General features: G+C 42.8%; 1 protein-coding gene across 1 annotated transcript in view; it reads left to right on the top strand.

Annotated features, from left to right (window-relative positions):
* The window catches only part of FRAS1 (Fraser extracellular matrix complex subunit 1), a 174,618-nt gene that overhangs the window by 46,423 nt on the left and 107,202 nt on the right, over positions 1–20,993 (top strand). The window contains exons 3-6 of the mRNA XM_050896422.1: positions 14,773–14,880; positions 18,055–18,147; positions 19,972–20,131; positions 20,723–20,856. Coding sequence (XP_050752379.1) covers positions 14,773–14,880; positions 18,055–18,147; positions 19,972–20,131; positions 20,723–20,856 — 495 coding nt within the window. The remainder of the gene's footprint in view (positions 1–14,772; positions 14,881–18,054; positions 18,148–19,971; positions 20,132–20,722; positions 20,857–20,993) is intronic.

Raw genomic sequence — 20,993 nt, 5'->3', positions numbered from 1 at the left:
CTTTTTTAAACGATGAGCATCAGAGAGATTTAAGGACCACCCAGTCTGTTTTCAAGAGTCTAAATAAAGTGCTTATGCATGTGCTCTTTCTTACCCTTACCGCTCCAGTCACCATTACGGACTTGCCGTATAAATTGTTCCCAAGCTTTTACCACAGAATTATTCTGAGCAAGATGTTAAGTACTGAGAAGGGAGTGAGAGAGAAAAATTCACGTGCATGAGCTGTAGAGGTTATGGTAATCTTTGTCCCTTAGCTTGCTTCTATTCTGGACAGTCAAATTTTGTGAAATTGGTTTTTCTGTAGAAGAAAAACTATAGTAAAGGGAGCAAATTGGAGAGACGTGCGAAGTATGGATTGTATTTATTTTCAGAGCAACTCCTGACATCTCTCTGGCATTATATTGGAATAGCAGTTCACAGAATCATGGCATTACACATTCTTATGCATCGAAAAAATAAATATACTTTAGATAGAATTATAGGGCTTTAATTTTAAATAAATGGGGTTTTTTTCCATGAGCTTTTATGCAGTGCTTCTGAATAATGAAAGCAAAATGAACTGTTCCAGCATGAGCCCAAAGACATCTGCAATTTATGTCCTGGCGAGTGCTGCCACTTATCAATGGATAATATGATTTATTTCTGACTGACGGCCAATCATGCTAATTAACACAACGGTACTTCTGCTGAGACTGATCGTGCCCTGTCTTTTTGTTTTTCTCTTATCTGTCTCACGAAAGGGAGTTCAAATGCCTTACGCAACTGTTTCTTATCCCTGCCTCCCCGAAAAGCAATGGTTCATGATTCATCTGACCACCACCCTTTCCAGCCCTGTAGTTATTTTTTTGCCTCCACTGCACCCGCTGGCAAAGGCTGCTCCCCTGTAGGTGTTCTTCAGCAGTTTTTGCCTCTGCTCCCTCAACCTGCGCGCTCCTCTTGAAGCTTTGTTGTGTTTTCTGATGCTAACTACCTGGTGCCAACCTGCAGTTGAGGGTGTAGACCAGACCTGGCTGATCTTGTCAGTGTTTTCAGTATCATGAGTCAGTCTCCCTTGATTTATTTTGGGGAAAATCCTGATGGTTGGCAATTTTGGCATTGCATGGTTTGTCGTTAAAAAAAAAAAATACTTGGCATTGGATGTGGATGGGTTCATAACCTTAATAAAGAACAAGACTGGTTTTGCCGTCAGTAGCCTGTTGGACTGGAGTACAGTGGTGCTGAGTGCCCCGCTGAGGTATGGAAAGGTGGTTCTTGTCCTGTTGAGAAATCATCATTTCAGGGTGAAACTGCAGCAAAGTGGACGTATTTCCCTGCATCACAGCAAAGTTTGCATGTTTCTTTCTAAGAATCCCTGTCACTATTGGTGCCTGTTTGCTCACAGGAGCAATTTGCCCACGGGGTTAGGCAATTGGAAATGGCAGCATTAATGCTTGGGTTCGGCTAGACATTTTGGCCATCTCTCACAACTCGGAGACCATAAGAATTAGGCCTAATCTTGTCCTCTCAATAGACTTAAAGCCAAGCATGTATTACCAATAGTAGTAGTTCTGTTTCTTGGTTCTTCAAGGATGTATTTGTCATTCCCCGTCCCCCTTTTTTGCCTTTACCATCTCCCATATTCAGCTCTATTTCTCGCTGACTTCTGAGCCTGTCATGTACTGTTGTAGTGATGCTGTTGTGCGCTCTGCTGCTGAATATGCCCTCCATCAAACTGAGGTATTTTGCTTTTGGTTAGTATTAGCTTGAATAAAACATTTCATTGTGGATGCTTGGCAGTGGCTTTTCTCAGGGCGAGTGACATCTTGCTCATTAGTCGGGTTGTCACTGAGCAAGGCAGTGTACCAGGTGGTGTTCACCGTTCTCTCTAGCTCCAGCTAGCCGTATGTGCAAGGCTGTGTGCTCTTATTATTTAATAGTGCAATAAAGAAAGAAAAGTTGATAAAAACTGAATAATCAATGAAGAGGAGGAGTGAAAGGATCTAGAGAGAATAAAAAAAAATGCATTAAACAGTTCCCCGAGCAGGGCCTGGTCTCGTGTCATTACAGTTCAGTAGCAAAAACTCCTGTTAACGGAGATGCGTGTGGAGGCAATGAAGACAACGAAACAGACAGGGTGACCTTATACCCATGGAATTCCTTCTTTTGTAGAGCAAGAGCTAATTAGCTGTAATTCTCCTCAGCTTGTTTTGCATGGGGTACACTTTGTTGTCACTGTAAAAAAATCAACATTTTTAGAGCATGTGCGACCCAGTGAATAGTAAGGACCATGTTGCTTAACTCAGCTGCTTCGTCTCTCCTTCCTCCCATGCTGTCACTCTTGATCTGTCCTGATAATCAGTCGCCGTCCCAGTGCGTGTCTTGGAAACAGTTTGAACTACAATTACAGGGACATGTAATTTTTTCTTCAGGTAGAGAGTGTGCTAGAGGAGATAATTGCTTTCATTGTGGTGTACACAGATGGAGGGATGAGGACAGGAAAGTCTTTCTTTGTGTCTTCCCTTCTTGTCCAGCAGTAATCTTGCTGGGAGGGAATCTGTAATCTGAAATTACAGTGGGAAGTTTTGGGTTTTGAAAATATTTGTCACTACCTGGGTTGTTGTTGTTGTTTTTTGGTGGTGGTGGGGTTTTTTTAAGTCAGCCAGGAAAGAAAGCCACTTCTGGCATATTTCAAGGTGAAATGGTTGTGTGTAATGTTTTTCTGCACACTGTCCAGACAGTCAAATGTGCTGATAATGCAGATAATGACTGGACAGATGTAATCCCTAAATCAAACAGTAATAAGAAAAAAAGTACTGCTGGAGGAGTTGCTGGTTTTCTGGTGTGATACCAACCTGTCACAAGGTAGTAACCCCATCCACCCCGGTATTTCCTTCCAGCACCTGTTCCCTTTCCTTCTAATCACTTAATAGAGGAACTTCTTTCCTTGTAGGATGCTTAGACTGATCATTTGGGAAAACTGTATTTCTCCATTTGCCAGGGCCTTGAGATCTGTTCTGCTACTATACCTGCTGCTGCAGCCTTCTGCTGATGCTACCCCTCAATGCAAATATTGCTGTTGAACCGACTGTTTGACTGGAATTTCTCCTTTCTTGCCAGACATGCTGATTGTGTTCAAGCGTCTGTGCCAATCCGTTTTGCAAACAAACTTTTTCCACCCGTCCTTTAGGAGCCGGGCAGTCGTATTTAATAGATTGATGTGTGTGTTCTTTACACACGCTGTCTGTTGCTATTGTGAATCCAGTTACCGTATTTTGGTTCAACAAAGGTGAGTTCCTCAAGATAGTCCCTCCCTCTGTGGGGCAGACAGGGAGAAAAGCCTCTTTGTGTTACCTGATTAACACATGGGGAGGAGGAGTGCGAAACACTGCTCTACAGAAAGTTTGTTATAAAATAGAGAGGAAATAAGGCAAAAGATGGATGGTATGAAGCATTTAAAAAACCGTGTCTTTTATTACATCTTATCTGTCAAAAAAGGTCACAGAGGCCTCTTTCCTTAAAAGAAGCACACAAATACATATATCATCTTTGCCCCTTTCAGGATATTTTAAGCCTAATTTTGTTTTCGAGCCTGTAGTTTCTATGTGCCAAAGTCAATTAATTTAGTCATTTGTAACAGAAGGCAACACAGAGCCTGTGTATTCGAGTAAAATACTAAGCTGTTACATACCTTTCGCTGCCATTAATTTCAATTTGTTTGGTCATAAAATTACCGCCTTGTTAAATCTTGACAGCTACCAGTGAACCAAAGGCTCTCGAAACAGTACTAGAGGACATAAAGACAGCCTGCGAAATCCCTTTTTCTACAGGCCTTTCCTAATCATTTTTGTTCAGTAATGAAGTCTTTGTTCACAAAGATTAATGACTCTGCAGGACTTTCGCAGGGGTCCCCTTCCCCCTTTGAAGGAAAGAGAGAACCAGTTTATTGATCTGCTGCACAGGGAGCTGAGATTGAAGATAAGGACATAAAGGGTTGTATTTTCTGGGAGCTGTATGAGAGATTACTGTGCTTGGATCCACAGTAACAATAGTAGGATTTGAGGCGTGTAATTCCTTGCTTTGCACTTGAAAGGATACCTCCTAAATATCCAGCTTGGAATTGGAGATACCTATATATTTACTAAAGTGGCTTGCAAAATTGCTCTAGAGTGTATTGTTGCCTGCAAGAAGTAGAAATAGAGTTATGTTTCACCTGATACAGTACTTTCGAGGGCCTATTGCAAATGACTTTTACTGAAGGATATTTTCTTTCTTTGCTGAATCAGCTGGCTGAGCTGCAATGATTTTCATGCCCTGATGTTTTTTTGTTAGAAATGGGATAAAAGGCTTAGCCGATCTTGTTCATTCTGCCCCGGCTAGATACAGTTAACATTGAAGCATTTGGCCCAACATAGCCTGCATTTCAGCAGCACAACAGGATGAATTTGAAATTATGCATCCTGCTGGCAATATTACTTCATCATTTGACATATCTGTGTTGGAACTAGAGAGGATATTCCCTCCTCCTTTTGAAAACGTAAAGAAAAAGCTCAAAAGGCCAGCAGTGTTTCCTAGAGGGTATAGTCAGGCTGTGCTCTGCAGGGAATCCCTTGTAATATATGCAGTGGATTGAGTCAGTTCAATGGCCAATTTCAAATCTGTGATTTTTTTTTTTCAGGCTGTGGTTCTGTGCTTGCTAGTAGACAGCGGTTTCCTGCAGTTCTGCACCCTTCAGTGTTTGATGTTGACTGCTAAAGTCCTGGCAGCTTTCACAGGTTCAATGCTCAAACAAGGAGCATCATTTTAAGGGGGTAGAACATAACCTCCTTGGTGCTCTTGGACAGGTAAAGCTACGCTTTGCCTTAGGTACACCTGCATGCTTTGCACGTACACCAGAGCATCGCACAGTGGAGACCGTGACTCCTGCTGCTCCCGAGATAGCCATTATATTGTAATAAATGCTATCATTAAAGCCGTGATCAAGTTTAGGTTAAATTAATCCCTTATCTCCCTTCTTTTCAACAGCTGTTCAATCAAACGCTATGGGTTTGATATCCATTGACAATGTCATTTTTGGGGAGGATGTTTGAAATTTGCCAGTTGGCAGGTTAGGAACTATTTGAGTAAAGGGGAAAAAAAACAGCAGGAGGACCCCAAATGTTTTTCTGGATGCTAAAGAGAATTGCTGGTGTGTGCAGTTCATCAAACTTAACACGTAATTTGGCATGGAAAAGATTTGCAGTGTAAGAAAATGGAAGAAAAAAACCCCTTTCTTCTTTAATGATCATCTCCCCTGTGTGCCCTTTCTAAGCTTATTGCAGCAAAGGCATGTGCGTGAGGGGTTTGTTCATGGCCCGATGGCATCAGCGAGGTCAGGCGTGGATCAGCAGCACTGCCATTTCTTGCCTGGCTCAGTTGAACCACCATGGCATCAGCTCCTTTTCAGGCCTTAAGATCAGAGCACACGATGCCAAACACTGGAGAAGAGTGTAAGAAAGGCTGATCCCAATGCCAGGAAATTTGCAGTCCGGACAGACATAGGATGGGAAGGGCAGTGCAAGCACGGAGAAGAGAAACAACTTGCCTGAGATGTCAGTAGTCATCTGCAGAAACAGGAATTGAGTGTAGGTCTTCTAGGTTTTCCTCTTTCTTCTCTTTTTTTGCTCCCTTCCTGCCCTAAGCTGCTGACCAGGGAAAAATCCCTGTTCTCTGCAAGGATCCAGTGTGTTATTATAGCATTTGTTTGCTTGACCTCCGTTTTTGTCCCTTTTTCATAACAGCACGGTATGGGCTTTAGTTCTCCACAAGGGAGATGCTTTTTTTTTTCTCCATGTTTGATTAAGCGCTAAAACCTTCCTGTGAGATGTCGATGCTTAAAGTTTACATGAGTTCAGGGGGAGACTGGACAAATTCACAGAGGAGAAAGCCATGAGAATTATTAAATGCAGAAACACGACTTCTGACTTGGGAGGTCACTGAACTATAAACTGCATGGGGGGTGTTTTTGGAAGAAGTATCATTTTCTGTATTTGTATTCTCAGCTGCCTGATTTTGGCTGTTGTCAAAAGCAAGCTCCTGGGCGAGATGGATCTTTGCTTTCACTGCGTGCAGTGGTGTTCAGATTGCAACTCCTTCCCTTCTAGTAATTGTTTCTACTGTTAGTTGTTCACTGATTCCTTTTATAGATGGACTCGATGTGTAAAGAAAGTTTGCAAAGAAGCTGCAAGCTGTTTTGGGCGAAGTTTGCCTGCTCCTGCCACATTGTTGATGCTTAAGAAAATGGTTTTAAAACAAGTTGAGAAAAAATGGAGCTGTGCAAAAAGTAACTCGCCACAAGCATTCACACCTTTCATTTCTTAACCCCTTTAATGCTGTTTTAAGAGCAGGGTGTGTTGTCCATGGTTAGGTGGTCAGAGCCGCTGGATGCTTCCCTCCAGCCATGCTGTATGGCTTTGGGTGTGGGTTTTCTTATCTGAGGCTTCACGGTATCAATGTGTGAAACAACTGTGTATTGCCAGATACCACTGTTTTCTGGGAGGTCTCTTGTGTTTGATTAGATAAGAGGTGCCTTATTATTAAAGTCCTGAAAAGAGGAAATAATTTCTGAATTCAGTTCAAAAGAAAAGAAAAAGAAAAGGAAACCAAGTTCCTGCGTGTGTTGACTGTGGGTAAAAGCTTAAAAATGGAACCAACTTTGTACCCTCCAGGCCTCAGGAGAAAGCCAGTCTTCTAGTTTGGGGGACATTATTAAAACTGTGGGGTTTAATCTTTTTTTTTTTCCTTTCAAAATTCTCTATTGGTTTACAGAGAGATGTTGAATACAAGTTATGCTTTTATTCAAGAAGGAAAGAGGGCTTGATTATATAGAAGGAAGTATCGTCTTTAGGCTCTCTCGTTGGGGTCATGTTTTCAAGTTGTGTATGTTCCCAGATAATAAAACTTTTTATCCTACCTCCTCCTTTCTCCTCCACTCCTTCTGGTGCTGATTTTACAACCGGGTTAAAAGTTCCTGGTTTTTACAACATAACCATAAACATAATTTAAAATTACTGCTCCCACGGAAGAGATGAAATACGAAATATGATAGCTGGAACAGTTAAGTCCTTGGATATTGCTTAGGTTTTGGACATAACTGCAGAAGGGGGGAATGTGTGTGTGAGAGAGAGCGAGAGCAAGTGTTGGTGTGATCTTCCAAGTATCCATTATTTATTGGTGCTAGTATTGAACAAATGCTTAACATACAGTCTGGCATTTTCAAGCTTGTGTCACGTATTTACATATATAAAAGGAATTTAAAACAGAATTGGAGCAGAAAACTCATAAATTAAAAGATACAATATTGGAACAGCTCTCTTTAAATCTGATTTGTTTGGAAAAAATGCATTTGAAATTTTGACAACCAATAGGAAGGCTTAAGCGTATTGTAATTTTTAAAAATCATGTACATGAATGAGGGAAAATGAGCAGGATGTATTTACAACCATTTTTTAAAAGTCAATCTGTTGGGCTTCTGGATTTTTTTTCAATAAATACATGGAACAGGTGCAGCACTAAATCTGTTTCTCGCAATGGTAGCCCTCTATGCAGGGACCACAGAAATAATTATTAATTTCAGTGTATTTGAGCAGTTTATCCTTTTTCCTTTAAAGCTAAGAGTTAAAAAGCATGGAAAAAGGATAAATTTTTTCTTTCAATGATAAAAACTGGGCTGAGATCTACTAGGTTTAAAAACTTAGTGTGATGCAACTACATTACCTTTAATTACTACTTTTAAATGCAAAAGGTACTCCTAAAATTATTTTCCTTAAATACTCATCACAGAGGAAGTTATTTAACTAATAAAGATTACTCTAGAGAGAGTACTGCTGTTAATTTTTCACTATAGAAGTGCTGATATGAATTGATTAGAAAGGGGGAGGAATGTGTAAGAATCAGAATAGAAATGTGGTAAACTACAGTCCCTTAAGTGATTATAGGTAGCAGTGTTTCTTCCAGTCAGGGCAAGAATGAAGTGCAGTGTTTAGTAAAAAGGCTATATTTGACTACAGATGAATCTACTTTAACAGTGACCAACCAAAAGGCAATAACCTTTATAGAGGAACACTCCTGCAGACAAACAATTGACCTGTTGATCTGAGCAAAGATTTCTGTATGCTGATTTAAATCATGATTAGAACTAATGATTTTTAAAAATTGTTTTAATTCATCTACCCTGTTTGCTGTGTGCATTCGATTCATTTGAGCCCTTTCCTAGTGACTGCTTTTGCGTCTGTATGAAAGATAGGATAAAGTTTACAAGAGCACCAAAGTGATTTAAGAATATCTTACAATATCCTAGTCTTCCCATCACTGAAATAGCTTAGGACTACTGGGAAATTTTATTTGTAGACTGTTGATTTTTACAAGGCTGGTACAACTGGTAAAAGACTTCACAGTTAGAAAATGTAGAAAAGCATCAGCCTAATGAACCATGAAAACAGTACCTTATTTGTGTAACTTTTTAATTCCCTGGTTGGTAGAAGGGGAAAAATAGTTCCTGATGCCTGAACCAGTGTGTTCATGTTAATGTGGTGTTAATCAAGCTGTACACTCTGCCTTAACTGCTCTGTTCTCTCCTAGGAGTGTAGGGCTAAAACTGTTTCCACTGAGATGAGCTGAATTTCTATTTGGTTTCAGAGGCTGAGTCATTCCTGTGTTGCTCTGCTTGTGGACATGCTGGAATAAGCCCATTAAAAGCCCATTTTCAGGGGGTTTTTATTATATGCGAGCACATATCAGATTTGAAAACATACTCGGCGGCAGCAACAGCTCCCTATTGCAAAAGATAAAACATAAAGTCTAAACCCGAATGGGCACTAGGAATCCTTTATATGTTTCTGAATTACTTTCATCTCTTCATCGCTCCATTAATGGATATCCCCACAGACCACGTAGCGCGCTCTCAGCTTCCCTTACGTTTGGGTTTATTCTGCCAATTGCCTGGTATTGTCAACTAATTGGAGTGGAAATGATAAATGAAAGCGGTGTTAGTGAGTTGCCAAGTCTCCTCACTTGGCAGCTGGTGGGTGATGCTGGTAATTGTTACCGAAAGTGTAATTGCTCGGGGCTCTGCCTACGATTTCAACAAAGCAGCCTGGTATTCCTCCTCCGAGACATCCGATACCCGCCTTTCCTCAGTTGTCTCCGGCAGAGGATGACTTGTGAAGTAAATCCAACCTGGCACTCATGTTGGGGAGCGCTCGGGCTGGGTGCTCTGATAGTGCGTCGCTCCCCACGGAGCGGCAGCCCCTCTCCCCGTGGTGTGGCCTCCCCGCTCCCCAAAGCGAGAGTGCTACCCTCGCATGCGTCTGGTGGCCTGGGGACAGACCAGCCCCTTTGGAAGTTAATTGCATGAGTTTTACTGGTTTCTCATAAAAGCAGGAAAGGTAATTATTAGGGTACATGATAAGCAATAACAACCACCTTGTTTTCGGCATGATGGTAAAAATTTCAAGCTAGATTCCTGGCTAACATTAAGGCTTCAGCTGTAGACTGCTGCTTTCGCCCTGCTTAGTAATTGCAGCAATACCACCAACCAGATGACCAGCTTTACAAGTCTGGCATGCTACAGAGGACAATCCAGCATCCAGTGACATTTTATGGATTGACTGAATATTTTCATGAAGCTGTAAGAAATGGAAGGGGGCCTGGGGGGAGGACACAAACCAGCTGTTGCATGCTTCTTATTTCCATAGTCACTGCACCAGAATAGAGCACGGATTGTTATCTGGTGTGATGATACCCCATGTTAAGCGGCGTCTGATCAAATTACTGGGGCTTTTTATGTATTAATAGCAGACTGATTATTTTTGATTTGCTGGGTGGTTTTTTTGCTGAGGTAGAGGAGGAACAGGTGCAGCCGTATGAAGTTAGGATAGCCAGTCGAAAAAGCTGTGGTCAAACAGATTTAGGTCTTTCTGTGCTCTGCTTAATATGACAGTGTGGCAACAGCAAACCATGAGCGCTCACAGCTGCTCTGGGCTCCCACTTCCACACTGTGTCTGCTCTTTGTCTCTTTAGCTTATTCTTTGCTTCAACCCTCCTTTGCTTTTACTGCTGGTTGCTTTCTTGCCTCCTTCTCTTCTTAGCCTTTTCTTAATGTGCAGCTCTTTTGCTCTCTCTCCTGCCTTTTTCTAAATCCTCATCAGTATTCTCCAAACCCAGTACGTGCTTGCACTGTGCTCCTGTGCCTTGGGTTTTATTTTATTTCATCTTGTGTCTGGGTGCCTGCAAGCTCTAAAGGTTTGTGAGCATATCTTGCTTTTTTGGCTGTTCCACGAACCAACCAAGTAATGTAGATATTTCTTCTTGCAGCGTGGCGTTTTAAAATTCAGTTGAATTAGGTATCGTTCCTTCTTTTGAAGTAGGGAAATCCAAAGAATTAATAAATTATAATGGCACTACTTGGCGCTTAAGGAGTGCTTTCCATCTTCAAAGTGCTCTGTGCACAGTATTTCATTATTTATACTGTTAATTATATTAGTACTTGTAAGGAAAAAGCCCCTTAAATTGTCATTGATAAAAGTACACTCTTAACAAGATAGGAGTTGAGCGCTTAAATTGTAGCAGATAATTTATCCACTGAGGTACAGTGCCTTGGAGAAGATGTAAGGCGGATTTACAGCAGTTCTTTAAGCGTCTACCAAAAGTCTTGCTTTATGTTTAAAACAGTAATACCTGGGATCTTTAAAGTGTCTTCGTAAGTGCTGGATGAATAGTAACGAAGCCTTACAGCATGCAGGACAGGTAGGTGGGATCCTCATTTGCAGCTGGGTGATCAGTATCTCAGCTCCTATCTGCAGAGTGACTTAGGTGCCTTTCTTGTAATACTGGGGCTTCTGTGTCACTTCGGAACGTGTTACCCTAGCTTGGGTGTACCACAATCTCACAGTTAGCTAGGGGCAAAACTGGGAAGAACATTCTTAAGCTGTTGGCCCATGTTTGGTTGCCTTAGCGATAGTCACATTTGAAATGAAAGAAACAAAAAGAATGATTAAAATACTAGCATTCTGCGTTCTCCAGGTCATAAGAGCTCTAAATACGCACCAATAAATCTTGTTATGCTCTTCTGTATTAGCAGCTGTCAGCTACACACTTCCACGTAAACAGGGAACACATTGAAATTAGTTTGAAATGTGATCCTGAAATAGTCAGCACCCAGGAATACCACGAAAAGTAATTGTTGCAGTAACCTCCCCGTTCTTTTATGTATTTCCACCACATGTATGAAGCACATGTGCTGCTTTTCTCTCCCATCTCAAAGGAATTAAAGGGCCTTGCACTTCAAATGTCTCATAGCCAGAGCGTTGCATTTTGCTCAGTTTACTGTGACTGTAACATTCAGACATTTGGTAGCATTACAGAGTATAAAACCCCCGCCTTTCTGTAGAGAAATCAGTAAACTTAATTGTCGCCAGACTTTTCAAATTTGAGTTTAAGTCTGTTGTTCCATAGCCAGGAATCTTCAGCTAAATGTTGAACTGTCAAAAGAGCTGAACACTGAGACCCGTGAACTGTGTGGAAGACTCTCATATCCAAAAAATCAGGTTGTAGTTTCCTGACTATTAACTAGATTCTGACTTCTTAAAACCTCTGCATAGATGTGTCGGTTTTGATCTGATACCTGGCAAATGGAAATCACTGACGCATGCAGATGCTTCCAAGCGTCTACCACGTGGATTTAGAAAAGGCTGATTTGAGCCCACGGATAGGAGCCAGCCTGCTTAGACTGTAATGGGAAAACAGGGGAGGGAGAAGACCAAAGAGAGGGTTTCCTTGTCAGAAACTTGAGCATTTAAGTCTCAAAATGTGAGTAAGGGTGGCTTTGTGCTGACCTCTTGCCATGCGAGTCCTTTGGCCATTATTCCACCATGGAAATATTTCTTTTTTTTTTTTTTTAATAAAGGAGAGAGGCCAGAGATGAACGTTTAGGAGAGCCAAGTGATGAGGCACTACGTCTGCTCTCTCCCTTTCCGCTCCCTGTGCCCCATGCTTACCCTGTGGCTGGCTTCTGAGAGAGCAGCCTCACCCTGCAGTGAGCTGCCAGTTGTAAAATGCAGACTGCTTTTCACTGTTGACGTCGTTCTCGCACAGATTTTCTCCTTTGCCACCCACTGTTTTGGGATTCTCTTTCCAGCTGGAAACAAACAAGCGAAGGAATAAATCAATAGATAAATCAAATGGTTTCGTCAAACAGATTAAACGTCACTTTTTGCCAGGGGAAAGATATTAGGAGTTCTGGGTATTATCATAGTTTTAGGAGTCTTAGGATGGATCTGAGTATGATAAAGCTTTGTTAAAGAGAGCAGAATGAGTTAACTACGGCCTGTGTGTTAGCTAAAGCTTGGCACACACGTAACTTAACCGGAATTTATTCTGTAACTGTACCGTAAATCTGCTGGCAGAGATGAAGTCAAGGTTTCTGTTCTACAGCCACAGCCGTGTGTATGCGAGAGGAGAACCAGCTGTATTACCAGAGCAGAAATTACCATCTCTCTTTGTCTTGTTGATACCTTGCCCCAAGGGGCTGTACACTTACTGCCATCTCTTGCTGTTACTAAGGTTAGTGTTGCCACCATCATTACACTAACAGAGAATCCCCCTGAATTTCTGATGCTGCCGGAGTGTTTGTTACCTGTGCGTGAACTTTGCCACGAGAGAAGAGCACAGTTTGATATGAATGGAATGCTTTTGTAAAGCAGCGAAGAGACGTAAGGATTTGTTAGCAGCGTTTCTGGTTATCCCGCTGTTCGCAAGTTTGCACTCTTGATCCGGCGGCATAGAGTAAGCCATTTTGTTTTGACAAAGAGCGCTGTTTCAGAGGGGAGGCAACCGGCCTTTTCTACTCAACGGTTGGCCCTGGATGCGGGATGGGTCAAAGAAGAGGGAGCCTCTACCAGTGCCCTCTTTCAGTCCCGGAGGTGCAGCAAAACCTTGTCAGACACCTATGAATCGCGTGGCTCTCCCCGTGGCCTGCGCAGGCTGGCTTGTAGTACCTCACATTAACTTTTCAGAAGAGCGCAGCACCCGGCAGCTTCTGCGTAAGTGCCTGAGCAAGTTGTCAGATTTTTCAAGATTTTTTTGCTCTCATTAAGCAGTCTAATGGGCCTTTAAAGCACATTTCAGCGTTTTATCATTATGCTTAACAGTTTTAGTAGTTAGCCCTAAATGTGTTCTTAGTAGTAAACTGTTAATCATCTCTTCGTATCTTAATTTGCCTAAGTCATACTTTACACTGTGAGTAAATTGACTTACTGGAGTAAATCACTACATCATGTAAATGAGTAGCAAAGTCTGGTCTTCTTTCAAATCAATTAAAAATGAGGCTTAATGGCTTGGATAGCAGCTGTCTGTACTACGCAGGAAAATTTCCTGTGTGGTGTGAATTTAGCGTAGTGTGCGCACAGTGGTCGTCTAATGGAAAAGAGTTTTTCAGCTCTTCCTCTTCCCATTTTGGGGGTTTAACTGAAGGCTTTTAAAAACAGATAATTAAATATGAACATAGCAATTGTATCATCCATATTACCTCAGTACGTAGTTACTGGTCGCTTTTTTAAAGTGCCAGAGAAAGGATACTTGGCATGGATGAAGGGACGCTGGAGAGGAGCTGAGTGCAGGCAAGACATTTTCATAGGAAGGGGGATGACAGGCAGAGTTGGCTGCTTCTCTGGGCTGCTGCTGATGCTGTTTGATATCAGGATGGCTAGAAGTCAGTGTTCAGGAGTAAAGAGAAAGAAGGCTTTGTTTTCCAAGCATCCTACCGAAAGTAATGAGTCCCAAGTGGCTGCTCAGACCTTGGAGAAACTGGCGGGAGGGAAGGAGAAGTCTGGCAAGTGTCCAAGCAACTGGATGAGGGCCTGAGCTGCCTTACGAAAGCGTGGTGTGGCGTGGGATCATGACCTCAGCGCAGAGGGAATGGAAAAGGGGTCAAGCAGGGGTGGTGAAAACCCTTGTGAATTAGCTGTCGGTGTTCCAGTTGGGTGCACTGATCGAGTGGTGGTGACAGCTATTTCCAAATCTCTTGGACTGTCTGCTTGCTAAGAGTCCCCTTCATGACATTTTGGAATAAATGTGACCAGGTAGAGCCTGTTCATACCTGGCCATGCATTCAGCATTTTTTAATAAGTCAGTTTAATTGCATCTTAGGCTTTTTAGACCTTTCCTTCCGTCTTACAGCCTACCGTAATGAGCACAGTTTACATCATGGTTTTGACACGAAAACCTTTTCTTTCTGTGATCCTGCAGACTCAAAATTTTGAATGTTACGTTCAACAGCTCATTTGGATTCAAGCGTGTCAGTATTTACCTGCATTCCCCATCAGCTCATGGGGTGCTGTATGGTGCCGCAGCTGTCTGTCCAGGAGCAGGTTAGCCTCAGAGCTAGCTCAGCTGCCTCGGCACAAGCTGTGATCATAGCAGTAGCTGCAGTTTGGACAGTCTGAACTTGCTTATAGAGATGTTTCCCAGAGATGCTATAATCACCTTGAGGTTATTGGAGGTTATGTCCTATCGATTATCTTGCCATTGGAGTTGATTATTTGCCGTGCATGGCCTTGTCTTTCAACTGCGTGTTTGAAGTTGTTGAACGAATAGTACCAAAGTTGTGCCTGATAAGCCTGTGGGAGGGAGGGGTGGTCTGTTGCAGACTTTACTCTTCCAGTCTGTCTATATTGAGCTATTTGAGCCATTCGCTGTTGCATAAAACAGCACACGCCTTGTGCTGTACGGGTCTAATTTAAAACTTATGTTTATTTGCAGAATAACACAGTTTGGAAGCCAGATTCTTGCCAAGACTGCCGTTGCCATAGCAATATTGTCACTTGTGAACCTACGGTCTGCAAACACCCTCAGTGTGACTTTCAGAAGGTAAGGGGCTGCAGCTGTCCAAATGCCAGCTGACCCGTTCTGTGTGGTGGGAGGAATGTCAGGTCACTCTGGAGTTCCCGGCCTTCCCCTGCTTTAAACCCTTGGAGCAGTTATATGTCAAAATGCTTGTTTGGGTCCGCCACACTGTGTTACATGTAAAGGTATGGTGGGAGCAGTTGGGGTAATTGGTCCTACAGTCCCTGTGGAAGCAAAGCTCCTCTTGTATTAAGAGGGACACAAAAAGAGGATGCAGCATGAGGTGTTTCCCTGGAGGAACTGGCAGAGGTGAGCTGGTTGCTTATCTTTGTACACCGCTGTGACAGCTGCCGTGTCAACCTTCTGGGCTCAGCTGCCTTCCTGCAGCTCCCTTTGATCCCAAGGGTCTAATTCACAGCAGGATTTGGGGGAAGCAAGAGGGAGCAGTGAAATCCCGTTTCGCCTCCCAGGGTGTGTGTGACTGCCCAGGGTCAGGCACAGTCTCTGTGCCCTTTCACTTCTCACCGACGCAAGCCTGTGCAAGAAACACACAGGCAAAACCCCGTGTGTGAAGCCTTTGTCTGCTTCACCACGCTACAGCCAGAGGCTTGGTGTTGGAACAGCTTGCAGGCTGCCTGTGCTCCAAAGGCGATCTGGTCCCCAAAGGAAGCGCCTGAACTGGGTTCGGACCTCCCAGCATGAGCCCAGCTTCCAGTCACCCTTCATTTGAACGTGGAGCTGGGTCTCCCTCAAATATGCAGATGGACGCTTTCCACTCTGATGAACAACAACAGAGCTGAGATTGTCTGTCTTTCAGTTTCTTCTGCCTTGTGATGGTTGTGGAGCTTTCATTGTCTCCTGTTTATCTTTCTCTCTCTGAGCCTTCATTAATGGTTACAGCTAATTGGCCATGGAATTGGTCTTGCATTAACATCTGGATGACTGGGGTAGTACGCATGAGTGACAGTGAAAATTAGTGTTTTAAAGAGGCACTGCCAATATAATTATATGGCTTTATGAAGCAGGTTAAAATGTTTTCCAATATGACAGCATTAATGAGGAAATAATTTTGATTCTTACTGGTTTTCCCCATTATTATCACTGTGTATTGATTAAAGCAAGACTGAAATATTAGGAATTTTTGTGCTAAAGAGAAGAGAAATAAAAAAAGAGTGCTGTCATGGCACACCTAATAACGAGTGCACTAGATAAGATGTTGTTCATTTTAAAAAATTGGATAAATGAACAAGTGGCAACTTTAAAGCTCATAAAGGGAAATAGATATATAGTGTGAAATGAATCTGTGTGACTCCTTGACATGGGTAATCTTCAAGACAAAGAGTTCAAGTGTTCCATAAAGGTCTGGCCATTTAAATGTTGAAAAGGATCATCAAGCATCTCAGAAGAAAAAAATGCGATCATCCTTCAAGCATAAACCAACCACTGATGAACAAGGTCAGAAATCGCCATCCCTCTCCATGGTTTATTTCTTATCTGCTTATTATGACATTTATGCTAATATTGCTGATCTTGTTTACAGCAACAAGGCATAAACAGAACCAGGCAGTCTCTGCAAAAAGCGTACCCAGTGGTGTTCTAAACATTTGTAGGTAAAACCAACTGCTGTGCATACCGAATGTTTTGAGCAGGTGCAAAATCAGCAAACATTGTTTCTGTTGTGTGAACCAAAACAAACCAACAACCAAGAACAGTTTCTCCACAGCAGGATCACAGCTGAATAGGGTTTAATGGTTTAAGCTAAATGAAATATTTAATTTTGTTCCCACCTCCTAAAAAACACAACATTGAAGGAAACCTTGAAGTGAGAAACTTTTTTCGGTTCGAAAAATCAAAATGTTTCTTTTAGAAAACAGAGAAAGAAAACTTGTGACCTTTCAAATGATTCTGGTTGCTTTTATCATACAAATAAAGAGGTGAAAGGTAAGACAATTTTTTGGCATCGCAGTATCTTCATTTTTTATTATAACAAAACAAATAATGACTCCCTTCTGAGCAGGAATCCCTTAGATGTTGGCCGTACCCTTTCAAAGTGGAAAGGATGGAGTATGTCTCCTGAGAAACACCTTTGCAATATTTTGAAGAAAGTGACCTCATGGATGAAATTTTTCTACATTTCACTTCCCGAACCTGGCATGTTCTTCTCTGTTTTTGGTTTTCTGTTTTCTCCCTCTCCAGCTACCGTGCTCACATCAGTAAAATTGGTCCTTTTTTGTTATTAGCTGTGGGAGGAAAATACTGGGATCTGTGGTACCTCAGGTGGTGCCAGGGGCCCTCATGTGCAGTTGCCATCAGTGACAGACACCCTTGCAAACCAAGATCCTCCCACAGCTGATGCTGTCCTGTCTGTGGGGCGCTGTGCCAGGCCTGGGGTGTTTAACATGCAGCTGGGAGAGACATGAAAGCGTTGCTTTGGAGACTTCATGGAGACTTTTTCAATGACAGGAGTCCATGATCCTTCCCAGGGTTGGCTGATGTCTTTACTGATGTGTTTTGCCCTTCTCCTGATGAGTTGCTTCCATCAGCGTCATCTTTTTCCCTGCTGCCGAACAGGACGTAGCAAGTGGTCAGCTTGCTAAGCCCCTGGAACACGCAAAGCAAAGTGGTAGCAGCATCACCTGGCTGTGCTGTGGTTGGAAGTGGTCAGTAGTTCTCAGTTAATTTTAAAGTCATGTTATTAAAAAAAAAGTGGTGATTATTAAGCCACAGAAGTACAGTTAATGGATGCACATTCATTCTGCCTGCCAGCTGCGCTTCTAGTGTGGCGAAATGTTAGACTGAGATCCATCCTGTACATGTAGAAAACGTATCTCTTGAAAAAATTACATCTGTACCACGTTTCTCACAGGTCCTTCAGTGAGTAATCTTGGTTTTTTGTCTTGAGTAAGTGTTTTCTATTCTTTGTTATGGTTTGAAAACTAGTTCAGCTGGGGACTTCCTAATTGTACGGTTAGGGGTGTAAATCCTCCTGCTGTTGTTTTGATGGTAGAACGTCAAATACAGCAAACTGATGTGCCACCTCTCAACAAAGGGATCTGGTGTAGCAGCATTATATACTTCACTTAATACGTTTCCTCTCTAAACTGAGAGCACTGAGTCCAGCAAGGCCCCATGTCTTTACCTTCATGTTAAAGTCTCTGTTTCATGTGAACTGTTTATTGGATTCTTGTATCTTTTTAGGGAGAAGTGCTCCAAATAGCCCCCAACAAGTGCTGCCCTGCGTGTGCCTCCCGAGCTGAAGGATTTTGCCAGCATGAAGGACAGATCCACAGTGTGAGTGCTCTGTCATGTTCCTTGGCAGTGGCAGTCCTTTCCAGTTCTTAGCTCTCTGGTTCACGTCAGTGAAGGATGCTTAGCTGATGTGCAGGAGAAGGATAGCTCATTGGGCTTATATTCTGTCACTATCAGATAATGTAATGTAACGGGAGTTTGGTCGGCAGGGTTTGCAAAAAGGGAATGTGTCGCTGAGCAATAGCATGTCCTGCTTAGCTTAAGGGGAGAAAGTTTCCCACTCATTCATTCACTTTGCTGTTTCTGTGGATGATTGAGACAATATAGTAATGTTAGGAGGGGAGCAAAACACATTGAACTTGACATATTAGCTATCCTGAAAGGAGGCTTTTCTCTCAGCAGCCGTGTATGCTGATAGAGATTGATTGCTGTTGTGCGACCTGGGTTATGTATTTTGTAATCCTGAATTATTCAAGAAGCAGGTTCCGGGATGTGGTTTCACCTAGGGGGGCTGAAAGGCCAAAACAATAAGAATAAGTGTCTACAGATAAGAAAAAAATAAAGATTCATGGGTAGTAGTTAATGAATCATGTTGAACAATAGGCAAACGTAGAAAAATGGCTTAATAGTGAACCCAAGTCCTATATCTGGTCTCTTACAGACTGTTCTGTTTGACAAGAGGCAAGTCAGGTCCAAATCTTAAGAAATATGCTGAAATGCCCAGATACATTTGCATATCTGGACCTTACACTCTACACCTGAGATGGATGTTGTAACCCTCTGTTTCAGCGTGAGGCATGACCAGCATGAATCTGTTACAAGCCAGACAAAGACTGGAATAGGAGGGATAGCACATCCATCCTCTTCTCATGTTTCTTTGTGCTTGTGATTTGGGTGATACTATATTATATCATATCACATTATATTTCTTCTTGTTGTTGCTGTTGCTGCATTTTGCTGTGTTGTACTCTTGCTGCAGCTTTTGTCTTTTGGCTCTCTGTAAGCCTGTTCGTTGGGACGCAAGCCAGGTGAATAAGTAGGCATCCCCACAGGGATTACAGGCATATTTGTGCCTACAGTCATAAGTCACACCCCAGTTCCACTGTGAGGCGGTCATTAAACAATTTTTTTGTCAGTGCAAAGTCTCATCCTGATGGCTGGCATGGGTTTCCTGAAGGAAGTTTCCTCTTTTGTCAGTAAGCTGAAGAAAATCTGTATCCTCTATCTGGCAAGAGCTTTACTCCCTGCCTAATTCAATGTTGCATGTTCTGTAAAAAGTAACATTCTCTGTTTCTTGGAGAGCGTTGCAATACACCAACGTGTTTTTTCTTGGGGCCAATTTTTCCTCACCATGCCTCAGGGTAGAGATACTTGTTTCTGCATTAACAAATAAGCAAATCTAATGAGATTTTACTCCTAGTGAAGTGCATTAAGTATGTGGGGCGAACGGTGTTCACCTGACCACCTTGTTGTCAGGTGTGTGTTGGGGCCCATGTTGAATATTTCTCTGAAGTAAACATGTCTCTAAATTTAGAGTTTGCCCTACAGAAACTGTAGTGGAGAGGAGATGTATCCAATAGCCTGGGTCTTTTGCAGTGGGTTGTTGCTGGATGCCACTCTGCAACAGGAAGGAAAATTAGGCTGATCTCCACGTTTGCTACTTTACCAATCTTAACTTACTCTTTGCTCTAACAGTACAGCCAGGAGTAAGGGCTACAATGTGCAAAGATTGACTGGGCCTGCAAAAGAGTAAAGTTAATACTAACGTAGAGGGGCTTAAAAGGGAGAAGATATATTTACAGGTCTCATTGGCAGCTGGATTCATGCACGTGTTTTCTGTGCCTTTGGTTGTGTTGTGCACTGCAGCACGGCACGCAGTGGGCCAGCTCTGGATGTGTCCGGTGCTCCTGTGCCCACGGGAAGGTGAACTGCACCCCCACGGCCTGCCCAGCCCTCACTTGCGGACGAGGGGAGCTGCAATACACCGCTCAGGGAGCCTGCTGTCCCAAATGCGTGGGCCGTGGCGGTGAGTATTGCATGTGAGTGGGGCACTGTCTGGCTTCATTGATCCGAGCAGTAGGTCACTGGAAATCTCCTTTTAGTCCCAAATCTGGAAAGCTTTTCTTTTCTTGTTCGATTCTGTTGGGAGACATGGGCGTCAAGTGTGTCTCAATTCTCTTTCTGTCCTGCTACCATATTTACATTTTTAACAGCTTCACCCATAGGCCAAGAGGCAGTGATAAGCTTTAAGCAGTGAGCAGATGTGCCTCATATGTCCTTATTTTGGAGATGAAAATCTGGAAAAAAAGATGCAGATATTTCCTATGTACTGAGGGTACCTTTGGCGCTTGCAGACTTGGACTGCAAGTTCCAAAAACACCTGAGCTATTGGATACGTTTTCTCATAGAAGTCCAGTGGGAGAAGTGCATCCAGAGCTCCTAATTCACAAGTCTAAAGCCCTTGAAAACTGGTGGAATTGTTACTGTCATTACCTGCTCTGATAAACTGGAATTTTGAATTCTGAGATGCACAAAATCTGTGTTTTAATTATGGGTGATGGAAAGGGATTAAAGGGCATTGGAAAAGAAAATTACCCATTGTTTTCGTATCTCTTAGAGCCTTGCTCCTTTGATGGACACTTGTTCCAGGATGGTGAGGACTGGCGCCTTGGTCGGTGCTCCAAATGCGTCTGCAGGGACGGCGCAACTCAGTGCTTCACAGCTTCCTGCCAGCCTCTGCTGTGCAGCCAGGTCAGGACCCGTTGGCCTTCTGGGGACATGACTCATGACTGTCGTCTTTCCCTCGGCAAGGTCCATTTCTCATGCAGATGTACAAATTAGCAGGCAAATCTTCCGTGTGAGAAGGGGGCGATTTGGAAAAGGGAGTT

The sequence above is a fragment of the Gymnogyps californianus genome, chromosome 4, assembly GCF_018139145.2.
Source record: "Gymnogyps californianus isolate 813 chromosome 4, ASM1813914v2, whole genome shotgun sequence".
NCBI classification, from domain to species: Eukaryota; Metazoa; Chordata; class Aves; order Accipitriformes; family Cathartidae; genus Gymnogyps; species Gymnogyps californianus.
This window is presented reverse-complemented; position numbering and strand designations above follow the sequence as displayed.